Below are 22,267 nucleotides of genomic sequence, written 5' to 3'. Positions count from 1 at the left end.
GTCTGGGTGCAGCCCAGAAGTGTGACCATGATATTTAGGTCTAGAGTTTCAATTCCAGGTCTTCCTTCAGCCTCCAGTGTTGAAGAGAAAACAACACAGATTTGTCTGACCTCTCCTTATAGCTCATACCCTCTAATATATATATACACCCTCTTCGTAATCCTCTAAAGCAGTCACATTAGAGCAGAATGGTCTAATTCGGCTCCTATGTCTTAGGGTCTTATGGTATTATCGGGAGACATTTTGTTAGTGCTCATGGAATGTGAAGCTTTTGAAATTTTACAAAAGATATTTTCAACCTTTCATAATCCAAATTTTGTGGTCAAATCACGTGCTTTAATAATTCAATATGGACCTTATAAAGAAAATAATAATGTCTGTGAAATTGTGCACAGCAGTACTATATAATGTAATCAACTGAAGGAAAAGAAGTTCATTTTATTCTGCAATAACAGTCCAGAATGAATTGGAGAGAGTTTGGGAATTATGTATAATAAAAGATATTGCCCGGCAACAGTATAATGTGAAAGGGGAATTGAAGAAAAGTATTGCTCTCTTAAAAAAAATTGAGATAAGTGGTGCAACAAGATAAATTGCAGGGTGGAAAATCGGGTAACAAATAGACAATATCCTTACAAGAGATAAGCCATATAAATCCAAATCTGTATGTTGCAACAAGTTTGAGGTCATAAAATTAAAACTCTTCCCTTTTCTTTAATTCCCCACTCTGGCCTCTTCTCTTCACCTGACTTTCACCTCCCCCGGTACCCTTCCTCCTTCCCTTTCTCCCATGGTCCACTTCCCCTCTTATCAGATTCCTTCTTCTCCAACATTTTACCTTTTCCACCCATCACCTCTCAGCTTCTTACTTCATTCCCCCTCCCCACCCAACTGGTTTCACCTATCACCTTCTAGTTTGCGCTTCTTCCCCTCCCCCACCTTATTCTGGTATCCTTCCCCTTCCTTTCCAGTCCTGATGAAGGCTCTCAGCCGAAATGTCGACTGTTTATTTATTTCTTTAGATGCTGTCTGACCTGCTGAGTTCCTCCAGCATTTTGTATGTGCTGAGGTCTTTAAATTCCTCCAAAGCTGAACCATAGGAGGAAAAAAAAGTAAAGATGACGGAGCATTTACTTTAATTTGGAAACTCTCTTGAGTTGTTTCAGGTTGGTTCAACATTCAAACTGACAGTCAAGTCCAAAGTTCACAGTATGTTTATTAACAAAGCACATACTGTATATATGACCAAATACTACACTAATTCATTTTCTTGCTGGCATTCACAGTGGGACAAAGAAATACAATAAAATCAATGAAAACTAAACACTAGGACTGACAAACAACCAATGTCCAATGTGCAAAAGAATCAAATAATAATAATGAATAATTGCAGACATAAATAATACTGGATCGCAAAAAGAGCCGGAATTCCATTTGTTTATTTGGGACACGATCCTGCTTAATCGGTATAGGAAAATGCTGCCGAACAGTTTCTAGCCAACATCAGTCAAGTGCACTTGCATGGCCGTTAGACACTACAGTCTGCTTAGAAAGCACAGTTTTAAAATAGTGTCAGCTGATTGGATTGAATTGAATTGACTTTATTATTTACATCCTTCATATACATGAGGAGTAAAAAATCTTTTTGTTACGTCTCCGTCTAAATATGCAATGTGCAATTTATAGTAACTTATAAAAAATAATATGTGCAACAGGGTCGTCAATATAACATAGAAATACAGTTACGTCAGCATGAATTAAGCAGTCTGACGACCTGCTGGAAGAAGCTGCCCCAGAGCCTGTTGGTCCTGGCTTTTATGCTGCGATACCTTTTCCCAGACGGTTGCAGCTGGAACAGTTTGTGGTTGGGGTGACTCGGGTCTCCAATGATCCTTTGGGCCCTTTTTACATACCTTTCTTTAGTAAGTGTCCTGAATAGTGGGAAGTTCACATCAACAGATGTGCTGGGCTGTCCGCACCACTCTCTGCAGAGTCCTGCGATTGAGGGAAGTACAGTTCCCATACCAGGCAGTGATGCAGTGATGCAGGCACAACTGAGAGTCAGGATGCTCTCAGTTGTGCCTCTATAGAAAGTTCTTAGAATTTGGGGGCCATACCAAACTATTTCAACTATCTGAGTTGAAAGAGGCGCTGTTGTGCCTTTTTCACCACACAGCTGGTGTGTACAAACCACGTGAGGTCATCGGTGATGTTCTATCAGCAAATATAATTAGCAGATTGGAGCTATGGGTGGCGACACAGTCATGGTATACAGAGAGGAAAGGAGGGGGCTTAGTACACAGCCCTGAAGGGCAGCTGTGTTGAGGGTCTGAGGGGCAGAGGTGAGGGAGCCCACTTATCACCTGCCAGTGATCTAATAGGAAGTGCTTGTGTTCAAAAATCAACTTTTGTCACTGATAGTTGATGAGAAATACACAGCAAGACCAATTAGAAATGTTTTGCTCTGTGGTTTCCAGCATTCAGGCTTGGAAATGCCAGAAACTGCTGGGAGTAAGAATAAAATGATTTCTCTACTTAAATAAGTTAGGGACTACTAAGTAATTGAACGTATCAACAGTCATCTTGAACGTTACAATGAAAATGAAAATTTGGAGGATGCAATCATCTAAAACATTGAATGAAAGCTGTTCATTATCTGCACTAGATGTCTACACTGATTTTGTTCATTTATATTCAATCAAAAGAACACAGCAACAGACACTGGGTGGATTCCTCTATTGATAGCATGATAAATAGCTTTATTGTACAGTATTGGGAGTGTTCTAATTTGTTCTGTATTTCATTTAAATATGTAATTTATTACTCACTTAAATGGTAATCTGTCCTTTTATTTACATTTTTAATGATTTTAATGAACATTGGGGTAACCACTTAATTGAGCCAAAATATACTGGTCCCAATGTGCCACAATTAACCAGAATATACTGTAGATAAAAAGATAAATAAGTACTACAAAATAAGTGTGAGATGCATTGCACAATAGCATCATTTAAGATTCACTTAGAGAAATACATGGAGGAATTGGGTTTCCAAAGGTAAGAGGTGAACACAGGAAATTGGGACCAGCTGCATGGGCATCATGGTCAGCATGGACTAGTCAGGCTGAAGAGCCTGTATCCTTGCTGCATTTCTCTACACCTCTATGACTATAATTACTAAAGAAAATACAATCACTGGTATTGAATGCAACCACAATAAATGTACTCGAAACATGGTAACATAACGGTTCTTGTAATGCTGTTACAGCACCAGCAACCCAGCGTCAACTTCTGTCCTCTCGTGACTGCATGAATTTCCTTTCACATTCCAAAGAAGTGTTTGTTAGGTTTAGAGTTGTGGGCATGCTATGTTGGTGCCAGAATCATGACACATGCAGATTACCTCCAGTACGTCTCCGAAATATTCTCTATGGATGGCAAATAGGTGGCACAATAGTGTAGCAGTTAACATAACGCTGTTATGGCACCAGCAACCCGCGTTCAATTCTCACCACTGTCCGTGAGGAATTTGTATGTCCCCCTGTGCCCGCATGGATTTCCTCCAAGTGCTCTGGTTTCCTCCCACATTCCAAAGGTGTCTGGGTTAGTATGTTAATTGGGCACATGGATGTAATTAGGCAATGTGGACTCGTTGAGCTGGAAGGGTCTGATACTGTGCTGTGTGTCGAAAGAAATAAAATTGCATTTAGCTCAACAAACGTCTGAAATCAGAGATGAAAATGGCTTATTAAGCATGCATTTCATATTCACGTTTTGTTAAATAAGATGATTTGGATGCGTAATAATGCATCTCTTTGAACTCCAAGTGAAACTGCAATGCAAATTGTACAAAATCTCACAAAGACTTGAGAAATGGAGGAAGAGTATCTGCAGAAGTCTTTAAAATGCAGAAATCATAATTTAGCTGAGGAGTTTCAAAATTTACAACCATGGGTGCAAAGCATTAGCATGTAAACCATCTCTGGAAATGACTGCAGGTCAGTACTAAGCTACCTGCTGTCACACTGAATGCAGTAATTACTTCCATATGTGTTAACATGCTGTTAACAGCTTGCCAGCAAGCAATGTAACATAAGAGAAGGAAATAAGTTTAATGGATCATAATGCAAGATTTTCATAAAGAGCAGACCCAATTGACTATGAACTGTGGTAAGTCACACTCAGCATTTTGATTTCAAATTTAATTACTTCCGTACGAAGTCTGAATCTGAAAAATAAGGTGCATGTTTCGTTCAGATAATTTAAAAAAATATTCTTTCATCATTCCCTCAAGTTTTTACGCAACTGCATGCACCAAGCTACACAAAGAAGTGTTTGAGGCAGGTACAATAGTATCACTTAAGAGATACTTGGCAATAACCACAGCATGCAACAATGCATTGTTCTAGAATTGTACATTGTACAAGAGTCTGAATTAAGTTTATTTTTACTAACTTATGTTGTGAAATTTGTTGTGCTGCAGCAGCAGTATGGTGCTCTATATAAAATATTCTACAAAGTATAAAATATACAAATATATAAAAGTATCCTTTTAACTTCAGTCAGATTATCTTGCAATTTATATTAAGAACTGAAGACTGGTTGCTGTTTACAAAAGGAAGCTGAAGAAGGAATATAGGTTAGAAGTTTAACTTTGTCACAAGCAACTCTGAGCCTTTGAAAAGGACATGAGGCTGTACTAGAAAGCTGAGGTTAGCAATAAGCCTCTTGACCCCTGGAAACTGAATATCCAGCATAGAATCAGTAAGAGTTGAACTCAGTGTCAGAAGATTTCTGTGATACGCTAATCACTTCATGAAATCTGAAAAAGTATAACGACTGGTTTTGTGAGTGTGTTGCAAATGGCAATAATTACATTCGTGATTGTAAACATTCTTGGAAACCACTGTTTTTTTAAAATACTTCTTTTTATAAGATATTTACTTTTTAACAAACTCATGTATATTTCACAGTATGTGATGGTTCATCCCCACTCACTGGCAGAAAGTGGTATAGCAGCTAATCTAATGCTTTGCATTGTTTCTCATTTTTTATTGGTTAAGTATTAGCACATTACCCACGTGGTGTAATTGTTTTAATAATGTAGCTGGTTAAGCAGTTCATTCTTATCACAGGAATTTTCCTTTACTTATCTATAAAGGTGATAGAGTTTTCGGAGGCGCCATCTTTATTCTTTTGTCTTTACTGTTCATTTACCTCTTGGTATCATTTCTCAGCTCTTTATTTAGTTTGTTTAGTATTAGTATGTTTGTTTGCACTCTAAAATAAGCTATCATTAGAATTGACTCCAGAAGAAACCTAAGGATCAGAAAATTTATATTGTTTAATTTTGTTGTATTTACTGCCATAAATACATTATCTAATATAACTACTGATATCTCAAGTATAAATGTAGTAAATGTGATCCTCTGATAGAACTTCCTGTCCCTTTTCACACTGCAGTGAGTCAAGGAGGAGTGGCCCCCGTGTCTGGCATGTGTCCTGATCCTGGAATTCCAGACAATGGCAGGAGAACCGGCTCTGACTTCAGGTAAGTAAACTTTGTCTTTGCACAATGAACATTCACGATGCTTCTCTACATACAGTACAACGCAGGAGCCAATCAAATACTCCACAAACACCGGAGACTCTGAAAATCCAGAGCAACACACACAAAATGCTGAAGGAACTCAGCAGGTCAGGCAGCATCTATGGAAAGGAATAAACCATCAACAATTTAGGCTGAGACTCTTCATTAAAACTGGAAAAGAAGGTAAGAGAAACCAGAAAAAGAAGGTGGGAGAGTGGAAGTGTTACAAGCTGGCAGGTGAAGCCAGGTGAAGGGGAAGGTAAGTGAGCGAGGGTAGAGGGGATGAAGAGAGAAGCTAGGAGGTGATAGGTGGAGAAGAAGGAATTTAATAGGAGAAGACAGTGGACAATGGGAGAAAGGGAAGGAGGAGGGGCACAGAGGGAGGTGATGGACAGGTGAGGAGAAGGGAAGGGGTAGGAAAGGAGCCAGAACGGAGAATGAAAGAGAGACGAGGGAGGGGTAGAAATGAATGGAAATTGGAGAAATTGATATTCATGCAATGACCCCCTTGTATAGAAACTTCCAACAGCTCTTCAGAGAGATGTGTGGTGATTTCATTTTGTCTTCCAAGTTTTGCACACCATCTTCCACTGATTTCTCTCAAACGTCAAGTCATGATGGTAAAATTATCATTTTGTTATTATGTTCTTTATTTTTTAATCTTTTCTTTGTTCTGCATCAGATGCAGAGTAACAATCACTTTGTTCTCCTTTACACTTGTGTACTGGATATTACATTTAAAAAAATCTTGAATTTCTGGAGTCGAGCTTCAGAAGCCTGTGTTCCAAAATCAGGAGTTCAAATTGCAAACAGACAGTTGGAAAATTTAATTACAGTTAATTAAAATCTGGAATGCAAAAACATTGTCCCTAATGGTTACCCTGATACACTAGACTGTAATACAATTCAATGATTTAGTAACACACTTCTGAGAACAAAATCTGCTGCTGTCTTCTAGAGAGGGATTTTTGCAATTCCGGACTGACATTTCAACCGCATTCTGAAATGACAGAACAATCCGTTTATTCCATGGGCAATTGGTGTCCAGAAATCTATTTGACCTCTTACCATCAGGCAGGTGGTTCCGCAGTATTCGGACAAGGATGTCACAATAGGGAACAATCTCTTTCCCCAGCCATGAGACTACTGAACCCCATGCCACCATCAGGTCTCACCACATGTGAAATGCCAGTCGTGTTATACTGTTTGCTTTTCAACCATGTGACATAAATGCACCTTATTATTTGTTAATATATTTATGGTAATATTAGCTTGCATTTTGTGTGAGCTTTGTGTACTGTGTTGTGCATTTTGGTCTGGAGGGACATTGTTTTGTTTGGTGTGATATATGTGTATCGCTGAAGTGACAATAAACTTGAATTTGAAGCTGAAATATCCACAAGCCAGAAATATCCACGAACTGTGAATGAAAATGAAGGCTTTATATGGTATTGGTTTGACCATACTTGCCGTATTGTGAGCAGTTTTGGGCCCCTTATTAAGAAACGATGTGCTGGCATAGGAGGGCGTCCAGAGAAGACTCGCAATAATGATCCTGGGAATGAAAGGTTTAATATATGAGGAGTGTTTGATGACCCCTAGGACTGTACTCACTGGAGTTTGGAAGGATAGAGGGGTGATCTCGTTGAAACTTATTGAATTTTGGAACGTTGGGATAGAGTGGGTGTTAGGACGATGATTCTTACAGTGAGTAACTCTAGGACCAGAGGACAGAATCTCAGAATCCCTTAATCCCTTTAAAAGGGAGGAGGAATTTCTTTAGCCAAAGTGTGGTGGATCTGTGGAATTCATTACCGAAGATGGCTGTGGAGGCCAACTCACTGGGTATATTTAAAGAAGAGGTTGCTAGGTTCTTGATTAGTAAGGGAGTCAAAGAGTATGGAGAGAAGACAGGAGAATGGAGGCAAGGGTGTTTATAAATCAGTCATGATGGAATAGTGGAGTGACTAGGTGGGCTAAGTGGCCTAATTCTATTTGTATATTTTATTGTCTTCCGAGTTGCATTCAATAAAAAAAATATTTTGTTTGTATTTGACAGAGCATAACATCCAAAGTAATAAGTTTAGTATTGTTACACGTACCGAAGTATGGTGAAAGTATTGTTTTGCATGTCATGCATGCAGATAACTCCAAGCATAAAAACATGAAGAGAGAAGTAATATGTAATAGAATACAGAATATAATATTAAGTTGCAGAGAGTGAGCAATGTGGGTAAACTATTAAGTAAACTAAAAGATTAGAAGATCATGTGTGTAGTTTTTCATTGATGCTATTCTATTTCTTCGTTCTATTGTGAATGCCCACTATTATAATCTGCAAGGGCAGAATGGTAGCTTAGAGGTTAGTGTACCGCTTTAAGCACCAGCGGCCCTGGTTCTGTTCCCACCACTGTCTGTAAGGAGTTTGTACATTCTCCCTGTTATCGCATGGGTTTCCTCTAACATTCCAAAAATGTACAGATTGGTAGGTTCGTTGCCCACATGGGTGTAGTTGGGCAGTGAGTCGGAAGTTTTGTTACCATGCTCTATCTCCAAATGACTAAAATAATAAGCAAATAAAATGATATATGATAACATATAAGTACTTCAGTAATATATTTTCTTTGAACTTTGAAGAACTTATCTTGATCATACAAGAAGACTTTAAAATCCTGATAACAGCGTGATAGAAGCTGCCCTTGAACCTGGTCGTATGTTTTCAGTCTTTTGTATCTTCTGCCTGATTGGAAAGAGGAGAAGAGCAACAGCCTGGCACTCAATGTCAGTAAAATGAAAGAGCTGATTGTGAACTTCAAGAAGGATAAGACGAAGGAACACATACCAATCCTCACAGTGGGATCAGAAGTACAGATCTAACCTGGTCCCAACATATCAATGTAGTTATAAAGAAGTCAAGACAGCACCTATACTTTATTAGGAGTTTGAAGAGATTTGGTATGTCAACAAATACACTCAAAAACTTCTATAGTTGTACTGTGGTGAGCATTCTGATAGGCTACTGCACAGGACCGAAAGAAGCTACAGAAGGTTATAAATCTAGTCGGCTCCATCTTGGGTACTAGCCTACGAAGTACCCAGGACATCTTCAGGGAGCGGTGTCTCAGGAAGGTAGTGTCCATTATTAAGGACTCCAGCACCCAGGGCATGCCCTATTCTCACTGTTACCATCAGGTAGGAGGTACAGAAGCCTGAAGGCACACACTCAGCGAATGAGGAACAGCTTCTTCCCCTCTGCCATCCGATTCCTAAATGGACATTGAATCTTTGAACACTACCTCACTGTTTTTAAAATTTACAGTATTTCTGTTTTTGCACTTTTTAAATCTAATCAATATACGCAACTGATTTACTTGTTTCTTATTATTATTATTGTTTTTTTTTCTCCGCTGGATTATGTATTGTATTGAAATGCTGCTGCTAAGCTAACAAATTTCACGTCACATGCCAGTGATAATAAACCTGATTCTGATTCCATCAGTGTGTGTGTTTCCTCCGAGTTCTCTGGTTTCTTCCCATATTTCAAAGACATACGGGTTAGGTTTCACAATTTGTGGGCATGCTATGTTGGAGCCTGAAGTATGGTGACACTTGTATATAATGAACTTTCTTGCTAAGTTCTACCAACATTTGTGCTTTTCTCTGGATTTTCCACATCTGCTGAATCTCTTGGGTTTATAACTTGCTTTTGTCTTGTTTATTTTAATTTAAATATTTATGATGACATCAAAAATATCCACCCCTTGAAGTCATAGCATGGAATATTTTACCATGACTTCTGATGGAAGACAGAAATTCAGTTTAATTCCTCAGATGGGAGATAACAGCAGTGAGTGAAGACATTGGGCTTCCAAACTCATTAATGTGTTTAAGGCCCTGGTCTGAGAATTGAGTCCATAGCCTTCTAATTCAGAAAGCAAGTGTGGCCTAGAGAGTAGTAGTAGCTATGTGATCACTGGCGTTGAGTATGATATTCTCCTAAGGGGTTGTCTATTGGTGAGTCTACAAGTGGCAGAGGAGGCTTATCTGGAAGCCATCTGTTTTGGCACAGCGTGGGCACAAGTGAATGGTAGTACCTAGTGAAAGCCAAGTAATAGGAAGCCTTTAGAATTTCCACAAAAGATAACTGGGCAAATAAAAGTAATGATTAGAAAAAGTGAGGAGATAGAAGTGTCCTAGAACAGGCTTATCTCACTATTAATTGCAGGAAGAATCAGAAGCCATTAGCAGATCTATAGTCATATTACATAACCAGAGTCAGGAGAAGAATAATAGTCATAGAGACATACAAAACTGAATCCGCCCTTGAGTTCACTCCTGCTATTTGCATTGAAGGCTTAATCTGAGTTCGATCACAGGTATACTTGTCCCCACCTTCATCAGGACTGGACACAAAAGGAAAAGAAGCCCAAATTAGGTGGTGGGGGTAGGGGGAGGACCACAAGCTGGCAGTTGACATGTGAGTCCAGGTGAGGGGGAGCTAGGTGTGTGGGGGTTCCGGGTGGTAAGCCAGTCCTGATGAAGTGTCTCAGCCCAGAACATTCTATTCTATTCTGCTCCAGCTGCTACCTGACCTGCTGTGTTCTGTGGGAGTGTTGCTCTAGATTTCTACCACCTGCAGAATCTCTTGTGTGCAGGTGAGGGTGGAGCCAAGTGAGATGGAGGGTGGGTGTGGCAAATGAAGTGAGGAGCTGGGAGGGGTAGGTGGAAGAGGTAAAGAGCGGAAGAAGATGAAAGCACTGTACTTGTTTTGGATCGGGCTAGATGACACTCATAGAATATCTGCAGGCCTCCAGGTGGGATGTGAACTTTTTGCTCTTTGGGATAGTTAGCATCTTCAAAGTGGAGCTGAGTCAATATTTGTTTGGAATTGGGATTTGTGAGTCAGAGAAATGTTTAATAGATCTGCATGCGTTTGTGCTTCTGCAAAGAGCTGGAGAGTGAAATTTAGTGTACACAAAAGAAAGCCATCAATAGATGATAAGGTGAGAGAGTCTATTATGAATGAAGCAGTGTCACTGGGATCCTACACACCACAGAGTTTATTTTCTAATCAAATAAGAGAAGTGCAATGTTTAAGTAGATTCTGGCTGTGTTTTGCTAAGACCTTCAGGACATGATCAGCATTTTTCTTTCTGCCTCATTCGTTCTTGGCTATTGATTTGAATTCTCTGGTATTTTCAGACACCATGTGATTACATCAGTGACAAATGTCTTATGATTAAGTTATGGTACGAGTCCATAAGTAGTTTTGAGAACAAGAACAATGTCTATTTATCACATCTCCTCTAAACCCTTTACTTTTTTTTGTTCTCTATTGAATTAGAAATGATTGAACAAGAAATGAGATTTTATCTTGAAAAGATTCAGTGAGCAGCCTGGAGTTACAACAGATAATAACAGACTAATTGACACAGCAATTAGTCAATGCAAATATAGTTAACTTTTATTAAAACTGAAGAAATAAGGCAGACCCAATAAATCCATTGCTTTTACTAAATAGATTGACATTTAGAAATGATGTAACCGTATTTTATTTTAGTAACAATGCAGTCTGTTGGTGCATTATCAATCCTTACTGATCTCAAGGGAATGAAAGTAATACAACTTTTCTTATTGATATTGACTGTCTGTTTTCTAATATTTCTGTATATACTAATTAGGATATCACAGGAAGCCCAAGGCCACATCAATAGTATTCTGTACAGTTTTGGTTACTGGTTTATAGAAAAGACATCATTAAGGTGGAAAGAATGCAAAGAAAATTAATAAGAATGTGCCACAACTCAGGCCTATGTTCCAGGGAATGGTCAGGCAGGCTAGCAGCGTCCGTCATCAAGGACCCAAACTATCCAGACCATGCTCCCTTCTCTTTGTTACCATTAAGAAGGAGGTACAAAAACGTTAGGTTCCACACCACCAGGTACAGGAACAGTTATTACCCTTCAACCATCAGGCTCCTGAACCAGAGTAGATAACTTCACTGAGCTTAACTGAACTGATTCCACAACCTAATCGACTCATTTTCAAGGACTTTACAACTCATGTTCACCATGTTATTTATTTACTTATTTTTTACATTTGCACAGCTTGTCTTCTTCTGTACATCGGTTGTTTATCAGTTTTTGTGTGGAGTTTTTCTTTGTTCTACAAGAAAATCTCTAGGGTAGCGTACAATGACATATACAGTATTTTGATAATAAAATTACTTTGAACATTGAGAATGCAAATTAAAGAATAACAGCCACATAGGAAGTGCAGTGCAGGCAAACAAGATAAGGTGCAACTCATAACAAGTTAGACTGAGAAGTCAGGAGTACATCTGATTGTACTAGGGAAACATTCAATAGCTTTATAGTAATGGATTAGAATCTGCCCTTGAGCTGGGTTATACATGCTTTCAGACTTTTGTATCTTCTGCCTGATGACTGATGTTTGTGATAATGTTTTGATTACACTTCACTGATCTCTTCAAAAGTAATTGGCAATTGGGTTATTATTGTCACATGCACCGAGGTACAGTGAAAAACTTTGTACACCATGTATTCAGTTCAGTCTAGAACATACTGAGTAGGTCTAAGGATAGGAAATGGGCCAAATGCAGGCAATGGGTCTTGCTTATATGGGATATTCAGGTCAGCATGGTATATTCAGGCCTGTTTCCATGCTACATGACTCCATGAATACATTGAAGAAGGAGTAAAAGAAACACAATAATAGAATAGAAGCTACAATTGAGTTTAATCCTAACTTCAGGTGCTGCCCATGTGGAGGATCGCTAATGTTGTTCCACTGTTTAAAAAGGTTCCAAGATAAACTAAGAAATTATAGGCCAATGAGCCTGACATCAATAGTGGAAAAGTTATTGGGAGGTATTCTAAGGGAATGGATATGTAAGTATTTGGATAGACATGGACTGACTGAGGAGAGTCAGCATGGCTTCGTGCTTGGCAGGTTGTGTCTAACCAATCTCACGTATTTTTTAGAGGAAGTGACCAGAAAAGTTGATGAAGGTACGGCAGTGAAAGCTGTCTACACAAACTTTAGCAAGGCACTTGACAAGGCATGGCAGCTTGGTCAAGAAGGTTCAGTCATTCGGCATTCAAGTTGAGCTAATAAATTGGAATAGACATTGGCTTTGTGGGAGAAGCCGAAAAGTTGTTGTAGATGGTTAGCTCTCTGACTGGAGGCTTGTGACTGGTGGAGTGCTGCAGGGATAGGTGCTGAGTCCCTTGTTGTTTGTCATCTATATCAATAACCTGGTTGATAATGTAGTTAGCTGGATCGGCAAATTTGCAGATTACATCAGGATTGGGGGTGTAGTGGATAACAAGGAAAATTATTAAAGCTTGCAGGAGGATCTGGACCTACTGAAAAAATGGGCTGAAAATGGCAGATGGAATTTAATACAGATAAATGAGACATGCTGTATTTCAGTGGGACCAACCAGGGTAGGTCTTACACAGTGAATGTAGGGCAACGAAGACTGCTGTAGAATAAAGGGGCCAGAGAATATAGGTCCATAATTCATTGGAAGTGGTGTCATAAACAGATAGAGTCATAAAGAAAGCTTTTGGTACATTTGCCTTCAGAAATCAAACTACTGAGTACAAGAGATGGGATGTTACATTGAAGTTCCATAAGATGTGGGCGAGGCTTAAATTGGAGTCTTGTGTGCAATTTTGGTCACCTAACTACAGGAAAGATGTAAATAAGGTTGAAGGAATACCAAGAAAATTTACAAGGATGTTTTTGGGAATGGAGGCCATGTGTTATATGCAAAGATTGAATAAGCTAGGACTTTATTCATTAGAATGTAGAAAATTGAGATGAGATTTGATAGGGGCATACAAACTTATGTAGGGCATAGACAGAGTAAATGCAAGTAGGGTTTCCCTTGAAGTTAGGTGGAAATATAACTAGAGTTCATGGCCTAAGGGTGAAAGGTAAAAAGCTTAATAGAAACATGAGTGGAGTCTTCTTCACTCAGGTGGTCATGAGAGTGTGGATTGAGTGCGGAATGCAAACTTGATTTCAATGTTTAAGAGAAGTTTGGGCAGGCACATGGATTGCAGGGGTACCAGTCCTAACGCAGGTCGATAGAGTTGACAGTTTAACTGGCTCAGCACAGACTAGATGGGAAAAGGGTTTGTTTCTATGTTGAACTTTTCTATGAAGAATGCTGTTGATTATTCTCACAACTGGTGTTAATCAAGAAGTACACATACAGTATGCAACACTATGCTGTTTAAACAAGAGTAAAGTAGTGGCACAAAGATAAACATAAACATAATACTTCCTTCAAAATATATCTACTAAATGTTTGCCAATATTTCCAAAAGCATAAGACTCACAGACATAAGGGCTAATAAAGAGTAGATGGACATGTATGTCTTTCCACCATGTGTTTCAAATAGTTTAAAATGTAACCTACTCAGGACATGATAAAAAAGAAACAGCTTATGTGCAGGAAGTGATGTTCATACAAAATGAGTTACACCTCTAGAGTGGAGAACTGTTATGTTTAGTTGAAGGAGATGGTGGTCATTTACAGGAGTAACATTTCCATTGCTATTTGTGTTTAACCAGGTTGGGAGCCAGTTTACAGTTCGCATGTGAAGATGGTTATGTCCTTCAGGGCTCCAAAGGCATCACCTGTCAGAAGGTGACAGACACATTGGCCGCGTGGAATGACCACAGACCAGTCTGTCGGGGTAAGTGACTGAAAATAGACTCCAAATCAAATTATCTCTCCCAGTTGGGACATTGTTACCCTATTTCCAGGAGGGAAAATATAAGCCCAGAAAACCATAAGACATAGGAGCAGAATTAGGCCATATAGCCTACTGAGTCTGCTCCATCAACCCATCATGAAAACCCATTCACACCATTCTCCTGTATTTTCTTATAAACCTTGATGCCCTGACTAAGCAAGAAACTATTAACCTCTGCTTTAAATACACCCAGTGACAAGGCCTTCACAGCCACCTTTGGCAAAGAATTCCACAGACTCACTACCTTCTGGCTAAATAAGTTACTCCTCATTTCTATTCCAACAGCGTGTCCCTCAATACTGAGGCTGTGCCATCTGATCCTAGACTCTTGTAGTGTATTATTTAGAGATTCAGCCTTGTACAGAGCCTTCCATCTCTAAGACCCCATGTGGTCCAATTACACCCTGTCATTTTTTTGAGTCATTTAAACTTTACAAAAAACTTTACAAAAATTTTACAAAGTACAAAGTGTGAGGATTTTATATTTTGTATACATGGTATTTGAATTTGCCACATCTTCCATGTAATATTCCTTGGAAGTGCAAATGCCCTGTGAAAAATTGTTACCAACGGGAATGTGAATAGTTGTGTTTTTTAAATCTCCTCAGCCCTAAAGTGGGATGTTTCAGTTCAGTTCATGTGGATTATCGTGGGCATACATACCCAGGGTATGATTGTCTTTTTCAATATTTTTATTGATTTCTTACATAAAAGAATACAGAGTACAGTAAGATATACAATATATATCGATTACAATATATTGGAATCATAAATATAGTTTCATTACCCCATACCCGTTTACACTAAAGTTAAACATAATATTGAAAAGATATACTTTTGTTATACAAAAAAAATCTAAACCCACTACCAAAAAAAAAAGCTGTTTGGTTAAAAAAAAAGAAAAGAAAAAAAATCCTTATCATATAATAAAACACAACGTTAGCCAACATCTGTGCTTAATAGCAAATCAAAGATTTCATAAATAATTCAAAAAAGGTCCCCACAATGTTAAAAAATCTTGTCTATGTTCAGAAAGTGAACAGCGAATCTTTTCTAAATTTAAACATGACATAACATCATTTAACCAATGAGTATGAGTAGGCGGAGCCTACTTAAGCAACGATGCCCTCCTGGTTATAAGAGACATAAAGGCCAAAATATGAAAATCATGTGACTCCAAAATAATATAATTTCCTCCAACAATACCAAATAAGGCAGTCAAAGGATTAGATTTAAAATTTACTTTAAAAAGCACCGAAAAATTTTGGAACACTTCCTTCCAATATTTTCCAAGACTCGGACAAGTCCAAAACTTGTCAAGAAAATTTGCTCTTTGCAGCAGCATTACAGTACTTTGAATTTAAGTTAACATAAACTTAAATTAACAAAAAATATACATTAGTTATAGGTGCCCAAAAGTAGACAATAAAGTAAATATAATTACACTAGTGCAGCTTGAGAGAGAAAAAAGAAATATAGTTGGAGCCTGTGTTAGTGTCTTTCAGGTTGATTTAAGAACCTGATGGCAGTGGGGAAGAAGCTGGAGAGTGAAAAAAAGATGTATAATTATCATATACTCAGTGGCCTCTTTAATGGGTAACTCCTGTACCTAATAAACCGGAGTTACCCATTAAACATACTGAAAGTATGTTCGTGGTCTTCTGCTGCTGTATCCCTTCCACTTCAAGGTTCGATGTGTTGTGCATTCAGAGGAGTTCTTCTGCACACCACTGTTTCAACGTCGGTTATTTGAGTTTCTGTCACCTTCCTATCAGCTTGAATTTATCCAGCCATTCTCCTCTGATCTTTCTCATTAATAAAGCCTTTTCACCCAGAGAACTACCACTCACTGGATATTTTCTTTTTTGTATCATTACCTATAAACTCTAGAGACTATTGTGTGTGAAAATTCCAGGAGATCAGCAGATTTTGAGATACTCAAAATATCCTGCTGGCACCAACAATAATTCCACGGTCAAAGTCACTTTAATCACATTTCTTTCCCATTCTGATGTTTGGTCTGAACAACAACTGAACCATATCTGACCATGTCTGCAGGCTTTTACGCATTGAGTTGCTGCTATATGATTAGCCGATTAGATATTTGAATTAACGGGCAGGTGTACAGGTGAACCTAATAAAGTGACCAAAGTGTAAGCTCCTTGATACAGATTAATATTTCTGTACTTTGTTCTGCCAGAATAAGTAACAGGAAAAACTACAATAAAAATGCTGCTCACATTTACTCTCTATGAAATGTTATTCATCTTTTAACAAGCACATCTCTTTCTAGAATTCTGTAGCTTTGAGAGTCCATGGAGAGATTGCTGATTTAGAAGTTCCTACATGGATCGATTCAATTAGCTTCTAAACTTCATCTTTTTTTCCCCAAAGCTTCTCAAACATATTTTTTTCTAATTCCATGGTGAAACTACTGGCCAATCTTTCCCTTGGTTTCATCAATGCTCCTGTTCCTGCACTGAATACAAGCAGGGATTTTTCTCTCTTTCAGCAATGGAAACATACATTGAACATTTTTAAATGTTTTTATTTCAGATCACAAGTTCATATTGCATATTAAATATTGAATAAATGCTTGTGAAAGCTACAGTCTGTAACAGTCTTGTTGAGGCAGTACCTGTCAACTTTTCGTGAATTAATTTCATATAGGCGAGCAGCTTTGCCTTAGTTAAAAGAAACAAACACAGCAACACACACAAAATGCTGGAGGAACTCAGCAGGCCAGGCAGCATCTATGGGAAAAAAGTACAGTCAACGTTTGGATTTCCTTCATCTGCAGATTTTATCTTGTTTAAGATTGCATCACAGCCTGCTATGGAAACATCAATGCCCTTGAATGGAAAATCCCACAAAAAGCATTGGATATGGCCCAGTCCATTGCAGGTAAAGCCCTCCTTACTATTGAGCAATGTTACAGAAAAGCAGCGTCCATCATCAGGGACTGCCGCCACTTAGGACATGCTCTCTTCTTGCTGCTGTCATCAAGAAGGTGGTACACAAGTCTCAGGACTCAAACTACCAGGTTCAGGAGATTTACTATCCCTCAGCCTTCAGGCTCTTGAACCAAAGGGGATAACTTCACTCAACTGCATAAGGTGCCCAATGCAAGGCTTATTGAGAAAGTGAGGAGGCATGAGATCCAAGGGGACCTTGCTTTGTGCATCCAGAATTAGCTTGCTCACAGAAGGCAAAGTGTGTTTGTAGACGTCATATTCTGCATGGAGGTCAGTGACCAGTGGTGTGCCTCAGGGATCTGTTCTGGGACCCCTACTCTTTGTGATTTTTATAAATGACCTGGGTGAGAAAGTGGAGGGATGGGTTATTAAATTTGCTGATGACCCAAAGGTTTGGGGGTGTTGTGGATAGTGTGGAAAGCTAAAAAAGATTATACTGGGTCATCGATAGGATGCAAAACTGGGCTGAGCAGTGGCAGATGGAGTTCAACCCAAAATAAGTGTGAGATGGTTCATTTTGGTAGGTCATGTATGATGGCAGAATATAGTATTAATGATAGAACTCTTGGCAGTGTGGAGGTTCAGAGGTATCGTAGGGTCTGAGTCCATGGGACACTCAAAGCTGCTGTGTCGGTTGACTGTGTGGTTAAGAAGGCTTATGGTGCATTGGTCTTTTTCAATATTTATATAGAAGAATATTGTAATTATATTCATTGAAAGAGTGCAGAGAAAATCTACAAGGATGTTGCCAGGATGTGAGGATCTGAGTTATAGGGAAAGATTGAATAGGCTGGGACTTTATTCCCTTGAATGCAGAGTGTTTATTCCCTAGGCAGAAGATTTAATAGAGATATGCAACATGAAGGTTATAGAAAGGGTAAGTGCAGCAGGGTTTTTCCACTGAGGTTAAGTGAGAATAAACTAGAGGTCATAACTTAAGGGAGCAGTGTGAAATATTTAAGGGAACCATAAGGAGGAAATTCTTCATTCAGAGGGTGGTGAAAGTGTGGAACAAGCTTGCCAGTGGAAGTGGCGGATGCATGTTCGATTTCAACATTTAAGAGAATTTTGCACGAGTCTATGGATGGGAGAGGTATGGAGGGTTATGGTCCGGGTATGTATCAATAGAACCAGGCAGATTATTAGTTCTTCATGAACTATTTGGGTCAAAGGGCTTATTTCTGTGCGTACTGTTCTATGGCTCTATGACCATGATTTCCCATTGTACCACATTCTTACAGAATGAAAATCCTAGAATTTCACACCTAGCGTCCCTGGCAGAACCCTTCCACCGTACAAGCTGCAGTGTGTTAGGAATCATTTTCTGTTTCCTTTCTCAAGGAAAATAAATAAATAGTGGCCTTGTCTGCACAATGGTATAAAATATGGTGTTAAACTGTAATAATTGACCTAGTGGGGTACCGCATATTTTAAAGGATTACAGCTTCATAGCCAGACACAATGAGAACATTTAATTGATTTCTTACTAGCAAAATGCCCTTTTATAATATCTTCATGCATGACATAACACATTATGTTAATATAATATGGCAAAGAAAATATATAGATTAGACAGTTTAACTTACTACTACTCAATCGTAGTCTGAAATGTGTGGATAGTTGTTTTTAATACAGGCTGTGCTGATAATTCTTGCTACTGTCATAACTGACTAAATCATGAGGCAGTAAAGGGAAAGTCCGTATCAAAATCAAAGTAAGATTTAACATCACTGGCACTTACCATGAATTTTGTTGTTTTGCAGCAGCAGTACATTGCAATACATAATAATAAAAACTATAAATTGCACTAAGAAATATATATATACATATTAAATTAAGTAAGTAATTTAAAAAGAGACCAAAAAAAAGTAGTGAGATTGTGTTCATGGGTTCATTGTTAATCCAGAAATTTGATGGTGGTCATGATACTGGGAAAATGAGTGGTCAAAGAAAGAACAGGCAGCTGAAGATCCAAGATAATATATAATAAACGTAAACAATTCTGCTGATTTTGGAAATCCAGAGCAACAAACACAAAATGCTGGAGAATATCAGCTCATTAGACAGCATCTATGAAGGGAAAAAAACAGTTAACATTGAGGAATATAGACAGGATAAATGCAAGCAGGTTTTTTCCCACTGAGGTTGAGACAAGATCAAGAGGTCATGGGTTAAGAATGAAAGGTGAAATGCTTAAGGGAAACATTTGGGGGAAATTCTTCACTCAGAGGTCAATGAGAGTGTGCAATGAGTTGCCAGAGAAGTTATGTTTGCGGGTTTGATTGTAACATTTAAGAGAAGTTTGGATAAGCATATGGATAGGAGGGGTATGGAGGTCTCTGGTCCAGATGCAGGTTGATGGGACTTAGAATAATAAAAGTTTGGCATGGAATAGATGGGCAGAAAGGCCTGCTTCTGTGTTATAATTCTCCATGACTCTCCGACTCTACGTTTCATGCTGAGACCCTTTATTAGGACTCTCCATTATAGTATACGGTGTTTATTTTTGTGTTAAGTTTATTTTGAAGATCAGCTGGAAGGACAGACACACTAACACCATGGTACTGGAGGATGCCAATGTGAACAGCATTTTCACCATGATAAAGCAACACCAGCTCCGATGGATAGGTCATGTCATCCAGATGCCTAATTCATATCTATCCAGACTGATCATTTACTTTGGTGGGCAAAGGAAACGCTTCAATGATAATATCAAAATTTGCCTGAAGGAATTCACCATTATGTCCAAAAACTGGAAAGACATTGCACTCAAAAGATAAACCCGGTGGAAATCTGTTCAAGAAGGAGCTGCACTACTTGAGAGTGACTGTGCCACAGAGAGTAAGAGGCAGATGCGAAAGGAGAGAATGGACAACCAAAAGCCAAAATCATTGACCACTGCCACCACTTTCTCATGTTCACACTTCACCAAAATATGTTGATCCCGGATTTGGCCTCTGCAGCTACTTGAGGAAACACCAACACGCAACACCTTAACAGAACATCTTATGCAATCTAGTGATTATGCTATGCTAATATTTTTGGATTCCTTTCCTTTCAATATTACTGGTCCAGGTTAATATATGTCTCCATAAAGTGGCTGTACTAAGCTCTATTCAAGCATCCAGTCTGCATAATGAGAGACAGGATTTTGTTGACCACTTGGTGTGTTGCAGAAGACATATTTCTTTGAGTCCTCAACCACCTGTGACCATTTACCACTGAACGATGAGCCATCTGATTGACAACTAAGTCAATGCTGAATAACTTGAGCCATACCTTTTGGATGACACTTTGGTGTAGTGGTTAGCATAACACTATTACAGCACCAGTGAGCGACGCGGCCTCAATTCCACTGTTGTCTATAAGGAGTTTGTATAGTCTCCTCCAGGAGCTCCATTTCCTCCCACAGTCCAAAGACGTACCGGTTGCTAGGTTAATTGGTCATTGCAAATTGTCCCATGACTAGGCTTGGATTAAATTGGGGGATTTCTGGGCATCGCGGCTCAAAGAGCCCAGAAGGCCTATTCCATGCTGTACCTCAATAAATAAATAAAAACAAATTCCAAAGAATTACGAGTTAAAAGGTTAATTGGTCAAATGAGTGTAATTGGGTGGTGCGGGCCCTTTTGGCTGGAGGGGCCTGTTACAATGCATATTTACATAGAACATAGAATAGTACAGCACAGTACAGGCCCTTCAGCCCACAATGTTGTGCCGACCCTCAAACCCTGCCTCCCATATAAGCCCCCACCTTAAATTCCTCCATATACCTGTCTAGTAGTCTCTTAAACTTCACTAGTGTATCTGCCTCCACCACTGACTCAGGCAGTGCATTCCACGCACCAACCACTCTCTGAGTAAAAAACCTTCCTCTAATATCCCCCTTGAACTTCCCACCCCTTGCCTTAAAGCCATGTCTTCTTGTATTGAGCAGTGGTGCCCTGGGGAAGAGGCGCTGGCTATCCACTCTATCTATTCCTCTTATTATCTTGTACACCTCTATCATGTCTCCTCTCATCCTCCTTCTCTCCAAAGAGTAAAGCCCTAGCTCCCTTAATCTCTGATCATAATGCATACTTTCTAAACCAGGCAGCATCCTGGTAAATCTCCTCTGTACCCTTTCCAATGCTTCCATATCCTTCCTATAGTGAGGCGACCAGAACTGGACACAGTACTCCAAGTGTGGCCTAACCAGAGCTGTATAGAGCTGCATCATTGCATCGCGACTCTTAAACTCTATCCCTCAACTTATGAAAGCTAACACCCCGTAAGCTTTCTTAACTACCCTATCCACCACCTGTGAGGCAACTTTCAGGGATCTGTGGACATGTACCCCAAATCCCTCTGCTCCTCCAGACTACCAAGTATCCTGCCATTTACTTTGTACTCTGCCTTGGAGTTTGTCCTTCCAAAGTGCACCACCTCACTGGTTAGGCCACACTTGGAGTATTGTGTCCAGTTCTGGTCACCTCACTATAGGAAGGATGTGGAAGCATTGGAAAGGGTACAGGGGAGATTTACCAGGATGCTGCCTGGTTTAGAAAGTATGCATTATGATCAGAGATTAAGGGACCTAGGGCTTTACTCTTTGGAGAGAAGGAGGATGAAAGGAGACATGATAGAGGTGTACAAGATAATAAGAGGAATAGATAGAGTGGATAGCCAGCGCCTCTTCCCCAGGGCACCACTGCTCAATACAAGAGGACATGGCTTCAAGGTAAGGGGTGGGAAGTTCAAGGGCGATATTAGAGGAAGTTTTTTTACTCAGAGAGTGGTTGGTGCGTGGAATGCACTGCCTGAGTCAATGGTGGAGGCAGATACACTAGTGAAGTTTAAGAGACTACTAGACAGGTATATGGAGGAATCTAAGGTGGGGGCTTATATGGGAGGCAGGGTTTGAGGGTCGGC

The 22,267-nt window shown here is 39.3% G+C and overlaps 1 protein-coding gene across 1 annotated transcript in view; it reads left to right on the top strand.

Moving 5' to 3' along the window:
- csmd1a (CUB and Sushi multiple domains 1a) overlaps positions 1-22,267 on the top strand; it is a 2,254,753-nt gene that overhangs the window by 1,524,995 nt on the left and 707,491 nt on the right. Inside the window, exons 8-9 of the mRNA XM_072251121.1 lie at positions 5,463-5,550; positions 14,197-14,321. Coding sequence (XP_072107222.1) covers positions 5,463-5,550; positions 14,197-14,321 — 213 coding nt within the window. The remainder of the gene's footprint in view (positions 1-5,462; positions 5,551-14,196; positions 14,322-22,267) is intronic.

Source organism: Mobula birostris, chromosome 2 (assembly GCF_030028105.1).
Source record: "Mobula birostris isolate sMobBir1 chromosome 2, sMobBir1.hap1, whole genome shotgun sequence".
Lineage (NCBI taxonomy): Eukaryota > Metazoa > Chordata > Chondrichthyes > Myliobatiformes > Myliobatidae > Mobula > Mobula birostris.
This window is presented reverse-complemented; position numbering and strand designations above follow the sequence as displayed.